At 39.0% G+C, this 16,277-nt stretch overlaps 1 protein-coding gene across 1 annotated transcript; it reads right to left on the bottom strand.

Moving 5' to 3' along the window:
- Window positions 1–4,884: 4,884 nt before the first annotated feature.
- LOC104533843 (carbonic anhydrase 3-like) lies at window positions 4,885–16,208 on the bottom strand. The gene is made up of 7 exons (XM_010192560.1): window positions 16,158–16,208; window positions 15,887–16,084; window positions 12,580–12,698; window positions 10,418–10,510; window positions 8,498–8,563; window positions 6,234–6,389; window positions 4,885–5,004 (listed from the first exon to the last, which is right to left on the bottom strand). Exons 1-7 carry the CDS (start codon window positions 16,192–16,194, stop codon window positions 4,885–4,887), a joined length of 789 nt encoding a protein of 262 aa, XP_010190862.1. The 5' UTR covers window positions 16,195–16,208.
- Window positions 16,209–16,277: the final 69 nt, after the last annotated feature.

Genomic DNA, 16,277 nt, shown 5'->3' with positions numbered 1-16,277 from the left:
GGGCCACGTGGAAGAAGAGAGAGACACTGGGATGAGTTTTTTTTTCCCTTCTCCTAAGAAGCACGTGGCGCGTCAGGAAAACCGACTGCAACCCCCACTCCCATCCCCCTGCCCCTCAAGGCAAAGAGGGAGGGGGAAAGTGAAGGAACCGGGAACGAAAGCTGAGCCCGGGAAGAAGGGAGGGGTAGGGGGAAGGTGTTTTGATTTTAAGATCTGGTTGTATCTCCCATTGTTCTACTCTGATGTCGGTAACAAAATTGTTTTGTTTTTTATTCCTCATGATAAGTCTGTCTTTTGCCTGTGACCTGTTTAAGTGGTGAGAAGCCCTCCCAGTCCTTATTTTGACTAGCCCTTTTTTGGGGCATCATGGTGCTCAGTTATGCACTGGCCCTAAACCACGACACTGTGGTTTGCAATGCAAGTCCCAGAGATTTTAGAAGCTTTTGCTTTAAAGAACAGCAAGTGTTTTCCTCGTTTAGGTGCATGAGCTTTTTCAGTGCAGTTAACTTGTATGTACACAGTTACCGAATACTTGCCTTTTTGATCTTACAAGCTTTGAGGATGCAATTTTATCTGTTCTTTTAATTTGAATGAAAGCAACTTGCAATAATCAGTGCAAGGATCATTTCAAGGACAAGCACACTTGTTCACTGAAATCCGAACTTTAATTGCATATCACATCATCTGTTGGATTCAGGATTAACTGATAAAGAAATCTGGCATTTGTTACACACAGGATTAAGTGAATTCTATACATTCTTGAAAGTATTTTGCTGTTCAGTCCAAATACAGAAAGTTAATTTTTTTCTATAATAACAGTACTCTGATGGTGTTTATTTATCTAGTAATATCACAAGGGCACCATCTGTATTCGGGTCTGTTTCAATGATTTAATAAACACAAAAAATTACAGCCTGTCTCTCACAAATAACCCTGAACTGGTCCATTTCATTTTATTGCACATGTTTTTAAATCAACATGTACAGCAGCCCTAAACTGAAAAAAGATACTTTTAAACTATGTTCTTAAAGAAAAGGTGAGTCTCATTTGAGCAGTAATTCATCATTAGCTGTATTCTTTTTTTTTTTTGGTGGGGGAAAATAATATGTTCTATTAAATTCTTGTGTTTGGAAATAAAGTAATTCCTCAATACATCCTTTGTGCTGCAATACTGACAAAGATAAATGCCAGAATTCATTGAGATGGAAGACAGATGAACACACGTTGTAAGGCTGCTTCCTTTGCTGAGGCATGGTGCAAAATGCGTTAGGAAGAAACATTGTTTTGCTAAACTCACTGACAATATGAACATTCTTTAACTCTGATTACTCAGCAGGTAAGCAGCAGCAAGCAGATCCATGAGAGTCTTCTTCTGAGATACACTAAATAAATTTTTTTCATTTAGTAGTAGAAATGCATAAACATAGCTGCTTGTATACCAAGGGTCATACCAGGAATTCAGTTTAGTTATGAACTTAGAGCCAACTGAAAGATGGCCACAGCTGGTGGGAAACTTGTTTCAGTTAATAAAAAAGCTTTGAAACTGTAGGAATAAGCTTTTAATTTTCCAGTAATTGCTCTTGCGAGGTGCAGGAAGCTGGGAGTATTTCAGTGTCTGTCAAAACATAATAGTTGGTAATGAATTTCAGTTATTTGTCTGCCCTGCTGAAATTAATAGGTGTATTATATACATTAAAGTAGTCAAGGATTTAGTGCCCTACACTGATTATAGTAATTTTTACTCTTTTTTTTTTAAAATTCATTAGTATTCAGAGACTTTTTTCTCTATTTAAGGTAGATAAGGCAAGAAGATTAGAGTCCACATAACATTTTCTTAGTTTGTTACCAAGGTAATCAACACTAAGCTACACAATTCATCAAAGGGAGAAAGGCAATGGAACAGAACTACCTACGCTTTATCCTTCAAGAGAAAAACAAAAGTGTGAAGCATATTTGCAATGAGGTTGATGCTTTGTGTAGTAACAGTTTGAAGACAGAATGGAATCAGAGCAAATGCATGAGGGAATAAAATAAATTTTGGACTGTATTTTCCTTTGTGCCAACATACAAAGCATGTGTTTGCTCTTGGAACCAAAACTACTCTGTCAGTAGTTGATAAACTTCTACCTATTCTGCCTTTCAAAAGCAGTAGAGGAAATGTGCAAATAAAGCAAAGCGCACTCGGTGCCTGATTTTGTGGGTAGTTAAGATACCATTTCACTTTAACAAGTTTAATCTATGTGCTTCAAAAGTATAAATTAATCAGGAAATTTCAAAATTATGTAACATTTCAGGTAAATGATCCATGTGCTTCTTGCACTAAACCAAAATTTATATCCAGGTTAGTGACTTTCAAGATCATACATGAATGTAGAATTTTGGGAAGATGTAACAGAATGTTTGTGTTCAGGCAAGAAATAAAGAACTGCTTTTTTTGATACCTGAAAACAGAAAACAAGTGATACTGTTCTGGTGTCTTGTATTTTTGAGTGTCTGTTTGATTTGGTACACAGAAACCAGGATGAGATATTAAACTAAACTCCAGCAGCTAAAGAGGTGATTACTGGGGTGTCTGTCCACTCTTGTACTACAAACAAGCATAGGTAACAATGAAAAGAGTCGCAAGGTTTTAAGTTCTTGTTCCTTTCAAGCATCATTCAGCATTAGAAATAAAACCAGAGATAAAATTTTTATGTAAGTCAATTTATTGGTTCTCCAAAGACATTAAAGCCGTTATTTCAAGTGCAGGCAACTAATCCTGTTTTATTGCCTCAATAACAAGAAATTAAAACATCACAGTCAATGGCTTTTAGGTAGGAAGACTCAAATTCTTGTCTCAGTTATTCGTGTTGAAATTTTCTCAACATCAATATCAACTGCATAGGGATACAAGAAGAAATTTTACATATAAGACATAGTATATTAGAAATAAAATGTTGCTTATGAGCTTTCTGTAGAAACATATGTTGAAAAGACATACAGATTCAGGAGTTTAAAGAAGATTCAAGAGACTCTTAAAATCGATACTGTTGTAAGTGCTGCACTTGTAATATCAAAAGCTGATCTTCTGATAAGATTAAGGCAATGCCAGAACATCTGTAAACAGGATTCAATCAATACTAAAGTTTCTGCTGACATGTGTTTGGTTTTAAAAATCAAAATACTAAGCAAAATACACTTCTAATAAACTGAAATATTATTTCTCAATGGGAATTCAGCAATTCTTCATACATTTCTAAATGAATACAAAGGATCAAACTCTGCCCTCAGTTCCATTCCTGAATTCTCACTGAATTGTGCTGGTAATAACAGCAGAATTTGTCCAGAGTTGCCCACTCATTACTCCCCTGTTGGAGCACCATTTTTCTAGTAAAGGTGAAAAGTGAAATAGTGAAGGAGAACCGGGATTTGTAACCACGCTTCTTCCAGACTTTGGCATATCCCTTACCAACGTTGCTGTGAACGTTTGTGGCAACATCTCCAGAAGAACATCCTGTGCCACCTACTGATGAGTCAGAGGAATACAGAGGATCCAGCAGCTTCATTTATGCACCACCTTTGACCGCCCCATCTCCCATATGTACAACACTGAATAATCACCCTGATGGTGAATAGAGCATAGCAGGTTTTACTCACATAGTCTGCATGTGGGTTCAACCTAGATGGTACCTGTGTTATGCTGTTTAGGAAGCATGCTGAAACAATAAAGTTTACATGATGAAGGACAGGGGAAGATGGTTTAGAAGTTTCTGTCTGCCAATGATTCCTTGCTTGGATCCTATGTGCGAGCTGATGTGTCTCCCCAGAAAGTAACAGAGCTAAACAGACTCTGCTAGGAGTCTCTAACTACACAGAGTCACAATAAACAAACATTTAGGTGACTTATCCTGGATTTTTCAGTAGTGGTGAAGACAAGTGACGCATATGAGTCATCCACAAAGACCCTCTCCATATGCAACAAAATCTCTAGTAAGTGAAATCATTAATATGTAGACTAAGATGTCAAAAATAATAATAAAAAAACAAACCACAAGCCAAACAAGCAGAGCATCAAAATTAAAAATCTATCATTCTGGAAGGTAACATAGAGCAGCAGAAGAAAGGCACTTCCCCCTCAGCAATCCTAAAGCTGCTCACACTAAATGCAAGGCAACATGGTACCAGCAGCACTCTGCAGCTGAATGGGAGAAGTAACAGCAGCAGTGAAAGAAGAAAAGATCAATGGGCAGCAGCAGGACATGGCAAAGACAGCAAACGCTGAAACGACAGCAGGGTATCTTTTCTTCTGCACACACAGAAGCTGAATACACCTGATTGTAGTCCCTGAATACTAATCTAACGCTGTTGTTAGATAACAAACTATGAACAAGAGAGGGAAGGAAAAATCTGGTATGGTGAAGAGAAACTTATTCCTTGGATGTTCACACTGGAGATGTGATATCTGAGGAAGATTACTGCTAGAGATGCTGTAGGAGCAGGTGTTTAACCTCCTGTTCATGTACTGTTGACCCACTGTTATTTTTACTTTCCTGAACAACTGGTTCATTTTTTCTGCCTTTACTAAATTTCCTTTGAAATTAATTTTAAATACTGAAACTGAGACCATTTTTCTTCCAAGAACACAGCAGAGATGTGACACTATCACAAATGCTGAGGCATTTGTGGTCAAGAACCACGTTTATCTCACATTTCCTTATTAAGGTTAGTATTTGCATACAGTATTTTTTTCTGCTTTCAAAATCAGATTCAGTTTTACCACTCAGAATTTCAAGCTGAGAAACACAGATCTGGATCCAGAAGAAAAGCAGTAGACAGCAAAAACTAACTACACTTTGCGATGCAGGAATTTTCTCACTCAGGTTCAGCATAGTGAGACTTGAGACTTCACTTGAACGAGGCTTTCACTATCCTGCCCTTCACAGGCTGAGGTGGACGCCAGTTATCAACCAGTGGGTTCACAGGTTCGTTCTCACCGTTCTTGGAAAGGCTACGGAGCTTCGCCATCTGCATGGAAGAAAAATTAGTGTCCGTGTGAATTCACCTGGAAGCAGTGTGGACCTTGATGCCTAAAGCAAACTCTGAGGCAGAAAAGGAACTTTCTTATATGACAAGCATACTGACAAGCATACTGGTAGAGGTTATTGGCAGAGATAAGTGCGGCCCAACAGCTAACGTTTCTGTGGATCTTTGCACTCTTCATCCACAGAACAGTGTGGATTCACAGAACATCATCTGACCCTTGCTTTGGCTTCTTTTGGATTTTTCCCTGACCCACACCCAATGTGGAAAAAGAGTATGGGCCTCCTGCAATCCTGCTGGAGCTGGACTGCAGTCAAATCACTTGTGAAAATGTGGCTACCTGTGAAGGAGGATGGACATCTAAGTCTATGAAAGGTAGTCTGATAGAAAAAGCTGGTCTGGAGGAGTTCGTATTTTGTTCTGTGGGACAGAGAAATGTATGCCAATTGGATTATTAAGTTCAATCATTAATTCAGCACACAGTTGTTCTCCAAATTAATTTAAATTCAGTGTTGCTTTGTTAATTGATATCCTTTCATCAGAATGCAAAATAAATCTGTTCTGAAAATAGCCAAATTAGTAAAAAGGCTATACCATGACTTTTACTGCTGAAGCAGAAAGTAGTATAAATAACCACAAGTTTTAACACAAGAACTAAAAAACAAGGTCACGTTATTCAGACTGGCTCTCTATTCTTTTTCCTGTGTCAATGTATAGTTGAGCTATAGGAATACAATTAGTACATTAATTTGTAGTAACAATCAGGTTTGTGGGGTCTAGCTAGTTTGATCTTTCTCACTGACAGCTCTTAGGAGATCAAGACCTGGACTAGCAATTTCTTAAACTGGAAAACCAGGTATATGTTAGTCTTACTTGCCACTTCGTGCTGAGGCACAGAGAATGAACCGAGGCTGCTGTGATGGCTGAATTTTGTGGTTCAAGGGCACTTCTACCTACACAAGTTTTTCAGAATCCCAAGAAAATTCCTGCTAAAGCTGTTCCAGGAGGTGTCCAGGAAGAGAGTCTGATTCTCAAAGTCAGGTTTTACAGTCCATTTCAACAGTCTGTTCTGCAGACCATTTCTTTTAAGTCCTCAGTCAAAGCTTTCCTTATCAAAAAATGCAAGGTAACATCAGGCTTGCAAATCATCACATGGACAGGCCCAGACACTGCTGAGAACTCGTAAAGGAGCAGCAGAGGTAGCTGGAGTTTACCTGATCTGAGCTGACTTCAATTGGCTCCCTCAAGAGAATCCAAGTGATGCACTCCTCACAGGGGGGTGTAGTGAACGAACCATGGTAGGTCCAGTAGTCCCGAGATTTGGGGAAAAGAATTGAAGGATCGAAGTGCTGAAAAGGAGCCTCTTTCCCCTTAGAGAAACAAAAAATACTTATCTGCAGTAACTCTAGGGATATGCATCTTCAAAGACGTCAGCATCTGTATTATTATAAAACAAGAAATTAAATACCAAGATTCACGGCAGAAATCAATCTCCTTTTCTTCCTGTCAAGCATTTGACCTGCAATTAGTAACAACTGACATTTTGATGTTGTTAATAAATTAAAAGAAATTACAACCTGAATTGTACGGGCAAATTCATTGTTACATTCTGGAGTTGCAGAAATTTTGTTTTATTTTGGGTCACTTCGGATAGCAGTTAAAGGCTGTGGCACTGCAGGTACTGGTACCCTTTTTATTCAATACAGCAGTGCCCAAGCATTTATCCCAGATTCGTTACAGTCTTCTCCTCTATCTGAAGGAATTAAAATCTGCATCTCTCTCCTCCCAAATGAGCTCTAATTACATTGTCATGGTGACACTCTCAATCTTTTTGTTGGCACTATTACATTAATGTAAAAAATTAAAATATTTCCTGAAAGAGTGCTGGAACCTGGAAGTCTCACAACTAAAGGTGATTATCACCGGACAAGGCAGAACAGCAGACACCAGACAACATTTCCTCATAAGTTTTTCTTTTCCACCGAATAAGATACTCAAGATACTCAAGATCTCCACTGGACTGTGATGAGACTTCCTTGTCCCCTCAGGCAACAACAACTAAACGACAAAGTTCAGTTCTTTACTGATATTTAGGATGCAGTTCTGGAAAGCAAAATCTATTCTTCCTAATTCCTTCTCTTACCATGCAGAATCTTCTTTACATGGGAACAGACTGTTACCCTACAAAGTGCAATGGGAGGAGCTGACATCTTTTCCACACATCCTTTCACAAGATATGGGTAGAAAAAATAACATCAAGACTCCAAATGTATCTTCCTGATAAAATTATTCTGTAAGTTCAATATGGGTTTGCAAATAACTTCACAAACAAAATTGTGCTTTTTCAGTAAACACAGTACAGTGTCCAAGAAATTCCTCTGCCTGTAATGCATCATAGCAATTGAAACTGCCACGTGTGATAAATGATACCATCCATTAATTTTTTCCTAAAAAATAAGTAATCATGGTAAAATGCATGTGATGACAGGAAAGAAAGTAAGACAAAGTACGAGATGTGGTTGTCTGCATACACACATATCTTTCTCTGCTTTTTTTCAACTGTTACTTTTTCCAGAACCACTACAGAGAATATCTGTATGTGGGAAATCAGACTTTTTTTTTTTCCTTTTCTTTTAGAAGTCATAAAATCTCCAGTTTGGCAGTCTCAGAGAGAATGTAATGGAGTGGATATCACTGTCATCTTGTCATCACTGTATGACACAGTGATTCTTAGAGTGATTGATCAACGTTTTAGTAACTGTGACAAAACTCTTCTCTGCGTAAATGGCCAAAAAATTATCTTCAGTTCCTTCAGCAGAAAGAACTGCATTGTATCTGAAGACTAAGAAAAGGCTGAAAAAAAATTAGTATGACTCTGAGTGAGGAATGGATTTCAGGCTCAGACCTGCACATCAGTACATACATACATTAAATGCAGGAAATGCCACTAAACTTGGAAGAAAATGCTTACAAAATTTGTAAAGTTCAGTCCTGATGATCTGGTGGTATGTTAAATGTCAAATTAAAAAGTGCCTTTTCTTTTATCATCATTAAGATGATAAAGCTTATCATCAAGTAGAATGGCTAAAGTATACCCAGAGGTTAAGGATAAATAATGATATTAAATAATTTCTGACTCAATTATATGCATTTGTCTTGGCCACTGCTGTCCTCAAATTAAAAAAGCTTTTAATTTCTTGGTATGTGCACACTAGCATATTTTTACGGAGCAGTATCAATAAGACTATCAATTGTGCATGCCAGAATTGATACAAAATCCTCTACAACAAAAATATTTACAGAAGTGAGGAATTATTATGTTTACTTAACTAAAAGCAAGTGTCTTGCTCCACAGTCCAATGTATCACCTCTTGTGCTCAGTTAGGTATCAGACTGATGCCAAAAAGTGAGTCTGAACTTCCAATTTCTGCTTCTGCTGCTTTTCAACTACATCACATCACAAAAAAGGTTTTGATACCTTGGTCTTAATGTTATCAATTTCTTCAAGGATTCTCTTCATCTCTGGTTTGGGATTTTTTCCAACCTGGAATGCAAAGCACAAGTACTACATTTTTTCATCATATTCCACAGTATTTGAAAGAAATTCAGTACATCCCATCTGTCAAGTTAGGCAGTACTTTCAGAGCATCCGGTACAGACTGACACAAAGTATGACTGTTAAAAGAACATCCAGAATAGCAAATTCAAGTAATTGCCTTTACATTTTAAAATGCATTGAGGGACTCTACAAGGCATTTCCCACTGTCTGAGGAACAAACTGCATGCTCAGACAGTGTCATCTACATCCTCCAGGGCCTAGCCCTCAGCTCCTCATTTGAAAGCAACCCACGACCACTGTGAGATGTATGAACGCTCAGCAAAATGTTGATAGTCTGAAGAGCTGGAGTTCCTGCAGGCACTTCAAACACTCTGCAGCACATAGGCAGTCAGGTCAGACTTGATATAAGACTTATGATTAAATTCATGTTATGACCTCCTCAAGCTATGGGGTCACTTTATTGTTTGTGTTCATGACGTTCAGCACCTCCAAAAGCTTAGACATGGCTCTGCATCCCAGAAGGGTGAAGATAGTATGCACATGACATGCTGTTGTTGTCATGTCTAGTTTCAAAATAGATAGTCTCTATTTTAGCAATACCTAAAAACCCAGTCATGGAACATGACAAACCCAGGGCAAATCAATGGCTCCTATGCTGAAGAGCAAGAAGGAAACAGAGAAAGAAGGCCAGAGAAGATACAGTGGTACCACTTACTTTTCTAGACCTTTTAGCTGACCTTAGCATGGTTCATAGGAACACAACATCATACTTTATAAGTTGTGTTTTACAACATAAAGCTTTAGTCTAAAATAGACCCAAAGAAATGACAAAGGAAGAATAATTGAAGGACACAGTCATAGAGAAGAATCTGGGCAGGTGCTGATCTTCTGTAACTTTCAGTTTAAACTAACCACAAGAAAAAAAGGTTAGGCTGGCTCACAATATAATACAATTAAAAAGACACTGGATCTAGCCTGTCCAGCCACACTGTGGCAAAATTAATTACATCCACTTGCTATAGCTTGTACAAATGCAGCTTACTAGTGATAAAGCATTAAAACAAGAGCTGTTCTCTGTGTTCAAGCTGAAGTGCCCACCTGCAGGTAAAATGACAGCTACATAGCTGAAGTTTGCACAATTTATCACTATTAGGTTGACTGCCTGATAGTGTTTCTAGGTGTCCTAGACCACATGCAGATTTGATACTAGGATTGCTTTCTTTCTATTGAAGTTTATGAAAAAATCAGTTGGAAACTAGCAGTACAGTATTATTTTGTTATGAAGCTGATGTATTTCAAGGTCAAAATGTTCAGTGAACTTCTTTTGCCACCAATTCTTTCTTTTTGGAGCAGATTTGTTGAACTCCTTTTGATTCCCAGCTTACGTGGGGATTAGCAAGAGATCAAGGAAGGGAATCAGTCAATGTAACCTCGCTGACAGGCAGATGCAACACCTGCTCACAGACAAGGGGCAGGAGGAAACACTCTTCCTACGCAGCCTGTCCACCTCACTGAGCGCACACCACAGCAAAGAGCTGGTCAGCTATCAGAGACAAAGTTAGCAAGAGTCCCAGGTTTGAAGCTGTGTGTCTCTTGTTCAATACCACCCGTGGAATGTGCTACTGGTGCCACGAATGGTGTCAGAAGTCAGCCCTGAACGTGTTAGTGCATGGAATCTGGAGGGCCCAAAGACATGTGTGACTTCAGGCTGTGCATCAATTTGAATGTTTTCCTGTAAAATGACGCAGTGTAGGAAAAAAATGATGGGAACTCTTCCCCTGACACTGGAGAAAGGTGAAAAATCCAGAAAATTATAAAGACTGAATATTTGCCACTTACTTGCAGAAAAATGCCCACAACTGCCACACCATCAGGTTGTTTCAAAGCTCCAGCATAATTACCATGTTTTGGATTCCAGTGAACCATATGTAACTAAAAATCAATTAAACCTCAGTTATAAATGCAAGAAATTGCCAACAGAACAATCTTACAAGCTTTTATACTAAATTAAGAAAAGTATCCAATACACAGGAAGTAAAGGAATGGACATGAACAAGAAAATTATACGTATTTCCTATTTCAGTTCCTATGCTTCCATATGCTCACATTGTCTATAAAGCAACATTTTGCATTTAATTAAAGCATAAAGTAAATGGAGTTTACCACACAATACATTTAAAAATTAATCAGACAATGCAGCTATAAACAGTTTAACCCAAGCACATGACATGCACACATGCAGTGCATAAAACACCTACTGACATGCACTTATCTCAAGTAGATTTTTAGATCTTCAGGTTATGCAAGTATCAGCTCAAGGATTTACACTGGGTTGTATGTCGTGCATGCAGCATTGTTTTGTATCTCTTACTACTCTCAGCACATTGTATTGGAAAGGAGTGGAGATAGTAACCTGGCATTTCTTCTCATTTCTACTTTCAACAATGCTATAAATTCAGGATATATTTCACATTTTTACATCTCCTTCCAGAGAATCTCTGGCTCCTACATATTGCTACAAATGCTGCAATCAGCAGTGTGGAATCTCAAAACAAGTAATGTGTGAAATCTCAAAACAAGTAATGTGTGGAAGCATACACAGAAGCATACAAAAAAAAATAGGAGTCTGGTGCGTATTTTGAATGCAAATTTTAAACATTTTTTTAAGCACAGTAACATATATTTAAAATAACAAAATAATTTGCCTTGAATATAAATTAAATTGATCTCTGATTCTTTTCTCTTGAGGATAAGGATGCCATTGCTAAGGATGAAGGTAGAGTAGCCATATATCTTTGGTTGCATTCTAGCACAATTTCATAGAATCATAGAATGGTTTAGGTTGGAAGAGAACTTAAAGATTACCAAGTCCAACCCCCTGGCATGGGCAGGGATACCTCCCACTAGACCAGGTTGCCCCAAGCCCTGTTCTTTTCCTGTTAATAAGTATCAAGAGTACTGCAAACAAAAGTCTGTGCTTGGACTAACCAAGAAATAGCTTGAGGTAGCATAATTTGTCTGTTTAATCAGCCACAGAAAGTAGAACACTAGCATAGTTTGTCTGTGGCTAAGGAATAGGAAAAAAACCCCAAACCATCACCCACAGTCATCTCTGCAATGTCTGTGCACACCAACCCTGCAAAAGACCTGCCTGAATTTTCTCCTATTGCCCCTACAGGGGCAGAGCCCCTGTAACCTCTGCACCTTAAGTAATAAGTTGAAGACACAAAAACACTACTGCAAACTTTTTTTAAGTGTAGGCATATATTTTGAACCTGTTCTCAGGGGGGAAGGAAGTAGCATTTGCTAGTAATTCACTAGCATCAAAAGTGAATTCACTTATATTTATTATCTGTAGAAGCCTTCAGGGCCTAAAGCAGCCATTAATTTTAGCAAATCTGGACAACAATAGTGCAGTAGTTTATATTAAAAAAACAAACACAAACATCTGTTTTCCATAGTTCTCAAAAATAAACACAGACATTTTAAAGCACAGATGTTCAGAAATCAGAAGATACTCTCTACCACTCTGAATCAGTTTTAAGGTGGATCTAATTTTGAATGTCAGTTTATCAAATGTTTGTTTAGCAAGTTCTTCTATTCATTAGTAATGCTTTCTGAAACCAATTTACTAATTCAAGTTATACCAGAAATGGCTAAAAGCCAAATAAAAAACCCAAACCAGCAGGAAACAGATATTTCTGTTCAGAAATAACAGAGCGGTTTGTCCCAAATATTTTTAAAGCATTCTAAATTACCAGCAAACACTCTTGCTTGAAGAAGCAAACTGCATGTTAGTGTACACTTGCAAAGATACATTTGTTGGCAGATCCAATTGATCTGACTGCATGCTGATGAATATTCACAAGTCTCATTGACAGATTTTATGAGAAAAATCCGTAGCTAAATACTTACAAAAGGGAAAACGCTTGATCTGTTCAGATACACAAACAGTCAAATGCCAGTTAGTACTGAATACTACTATTAAAAATAAGTCCTACCTCTGCGGCATGTTTCACCCCATCTATAACATGCTCGGAGCCGTGATCATCAGAGGAACCCCAGTGGAAGTGAAGCTGACGCAGTCTGTAGGCTCCGGTGAGAGGCCCCCCTCTCAGCACTGCAATTGATAACCTGCATCAGCACGAGTCTACAGAGCGCTGACATGCACATTCACTGAATGGGGACCCATACTTCAAAAGTGTGGAGCACCTCTTGTAAATCCAGCTGGTTGCAACTGGGGTCACAACAATCACCAGTTGACAAGATTGGGGCTGGACTCTGTTAACAATCACTCAGGAAGAGCCCTGGTCGATGAGGAAACTGTGGAAGCTGCTGTGAGTCAAGCACAGAATCAAACCTCATCTGCCCAACAAGCCCCTTTTCTCTGGGCAAGTGGACATGCTATAGCTCCTGATGTGGAGAGAGAAGGAAGGTGTTCACAGATGATTCTTGTCAAGAAATGGTCTGTTGTGAAATGGCTGGGGATAGGACTGCAAAATTAACCCAGAGGTGCTTTGAAGCATACCTCTATTCTGTGACCAGCACACCTTTTACAGTTCAGACAACTACACAATGGTTACAGCATAGCTTGTTGCTTCTAAAAAAAAATTAAAAAATATTTATTTCTTGAAAGTGAGGGAAGACAAGAAAGTTCAGTCAAATGAGTTAGGAAAGTGTTCTTGAGCAAGCAAAAGCTGTAGCCCACACTTAACTTTGCCACCAATGAAACAAACTAAGAAGCTATTATTTCTGTTGTTCTTAGCCAAATAATGCTGACCATGCATCAGTCTGACGGTTTACATCAACTCTGGCTTTCAGAACATCACACCTGCTCTTTCAATTTGGGAATTCTTTTGAGCAGGGACTGCTTAGAGGATAAGCTCTCAAATGTATTTTTCATTCATTACCTAAGGCAGGAATGTGACATGTTTCCTTACACAGAAAGCTGATAATGCAGCTCACAACTGCAGTGCCAGAAGCACTTGTTTAAATAGCATTCAAGTTTGAATGTCTACCAATAGCTTTGAAGTTCAAAGTTAACATTGAAATAATAGTTAAATCCTCTTGTGCCCAATGGTCTCAAATTAATTCTTGATATCATATGTATTAGAATACCTACACAGAGAAAGAGGTTTAACTTTACAGTTTCTCTTTTTAGTTGGTAGGTGTCACAGCCATTGAGGGGCAGAAACAAAGCTGTGTTGAGTTTTAGGCATGCAGTTCCTCTTATTTTTTGATTTTGTTCATACATAAATAAATAGTCACAACTAACTCAATACAGTATTGAGTAAGCCTTCTGTAGAAGACTTCAATGGAAAATTATTATTATTATAATATTAATCATAATATTAATCATAATAATAATAATAATTCACTTTTGAATGTAGGAAAATATAAGGCATAGACTCTAAGGCCCAAATCCTCACAAGTATTTGCTTGCCATTTCATGCTGGAATCAATGGGAGGCAAGATCTTTCAGGAGCTGAATTTATGTGATCTACCTACATTTACAAGCTAGATCAATATCAAATTTGGAAACTCATTTAGCAGTCATTTCTTTCAGGTGGACCTTTCCAGAGCTCTAATAATGTGAAGCACTTGGAAACAGCACTCCATAACAGTATACAGCACTCTCTAGCATAAAAATAAATTCTTTCAACATGGAAAATTTACCATGTGATTAGATTAAAAAAGGCTATCTTCAAGCTAGATTTCTTTTTCTAATTAAAATCAGATCTGTGACTGTGACTTATCCTCAGCTGCTGCCACCGCAGAAGCCAACAAATGAAGGTAATAAAATGTTTATTAAATGTTTTCTCATGTGGCTTTTCAGAGCTGTCAAACATTGTATCTGATTCCAAACAGACACATCTCTGTGAAAGACTTGAGTCCTAAACTACTGTCCAGCAGCCTGCAGCAAGTCAGTAAGAGCAGCAGGGAGTGAACGTGCACACCGGTGTCCAGAGGAAAAACAGAGACAATGGGGAGGGGAGAGGCAGGGAAGGAATGGAGGGAAGATGATTTAGAGGAAGGGCTACACCAAGGGCTGCACACTTCCTGGCCAAATCAGGGTCTTTCTACAACACAGTTCCCTGGGCAAATACGGTCTTGAGCAGCCTCTGTCTGAACATTTCAGCCTTTAGGGAACTGCAAAGAAGGCAGAGCAGGATCTCCATGTGAAAAGGCTCATACTCAGTTTACTTCCTATGCTTTCAGTCATAGCCTTGATTTTATCCAGTGTCTGTGGAAGAGCATTCCGAGTTATAAGAAAAGCACAATTTATGATTTGTCTGAGGCCACTGTGTAGAAACTGCAGTAATAAATACTGAAGCACCATACAGATAAGTAACAAAGAGATGGTCCCTGTCCTAAATAGTTTAGATTCCATCTGTGAGATGTGGAGCAATAACAGGTAGCTGTAATGGCAAATAAAGAAGTCCAAGGAAACAATGATCTCATCAAGATAAACAAGAGAAAGACTGATCTTTCAGTGTACTGCAGAAATATTTCATAGTGACATAGCTTACTAAGAACAGAACCCCAATACAAATGTCATCAAAGCAGATGCAGAAAAATACAATAGAAAGTCACTTTGTTTTCCATTAATTAGATTGATTTCCGTCTTGACAAAGGACTGATCAATACTGCATGCTTTTGAGATGTCTTCCCATTATACAATATTGTGAATTTATTATTCATTTGGGCAGTTGCCTGTCTGCACTCAGGGCTACACACTGATACACCTCTGGAATCAAGTTGTGAACAATTTAACTTAGAGAAATGAGAGTGTTCTCTCTCAAGTAAATAACAAAGCCATTTCATAGTTTTCCAGAAACTGTTTTCATGAATGCTATTTTCACAGCTTTCTCAGACTGTGGAGGATCTTAAGACTTCCCATACAGACAGAAGAAATCAAGATCACGGTGGCAACACACGAGTTTTGTATTCATGAAGTGCCTCAGAGCACACACTAAACTCCTCTGGGTGATGCTTTCTCTTCTTACACAAAAGAAGATGCAGTGTCCACATCTGAAGCAGGAGACTTGGGAAAGAAAAGTCCAGCTTCCAGCTGAGCCTGTTTATTTTAGGGGTGTCCCTGCATCTACAGCCTCCCTGTTCTACCTATGGTGGACCTAAACATGGCCAGATCCACCAGAATAAACTCCAAAAGCACCTTTTTTACCTACCCAAATGACTTTTCTCTGCCACTTGGGTAGGCCAGGTACCACAGGATGTGTTTTTATTCTCAGTGCTTTGCAAACCTAAATTCCTAACAAACTCCAAAAGCTGAGCCAAAAAACTGACCTGATCGATCAAAAGTGTCGTCGAAGACAACTCGGCAGGTGCGCCCGTTGTTCAGGATGGTTTTCGCTGCCCCAGGATCGTAACTGGCGTGCCAAGGGGCCAGAGAAGAGTCGTGCCGCACATCCTTGCTGTTGATCTCAATGGGCGACTGCTTGTCTCCCTTGGCCAAGGGGTAGTTTTCATGCCAGCGGTCAGGTCCTAGGGGGGGAAAGTAAGGAAATGTCGCCCCGACTCAGCCTTGATCGCCCGGCGGCCCCAAGCCCCCACTCACCGTTATCGCTGTCGTAGCCCCACACGGACTGGGCCATGGTTCCGCTGTCCTCTACCCCTACGCTCCGCTGCTACCCCCTCCCTACCCGGGGGGCTTTTATAGACCGCCGCGGCTTTGCGT

Source organism: Mesitornis unicolor, unplaced genomic scaffold (assembly GCF_000695765.1).
Source record: "Mesitornis unicolor isolate BGI_N332 unplaced genomic scaffold, ASM69576v1 scaffold51380, whole genome shotgun sequence".
NCBI classification, from domain to species: Eukaryota; Metazoa; Chordata; class Aves; order Mesitornithiformes; family Mesitornithidae; genus Mesitornis; species Mesitornis unicolor.
This window is presented reverse-complemented; position numbering and strand designations above follow the sequence as displayed.

Bases quoted from the DNA above. Each gene is read 5' to 3' on its own strand.
- LOC104533843 (XM_010192560.1), bottom strand. From the start codon at position 16,194: ATGGCCCAGTCCGTGTGGGGCTACGACAGCGATAACG. The intron at 16,085-16,157 runs GTGAGTGGGGGC...TTCCCCCCCTAG, and splicing joins GGGCTACGACAGCGATAACG to GACCTGACCGCTGGCATGAA. The intron at 10,511-12,579 runs GTAGGACTTATT...ATTGATTTTTAG, and splicing joins GGGTGAAACATGCCGCAGAG to TTACATATGGTTCACTGGAA.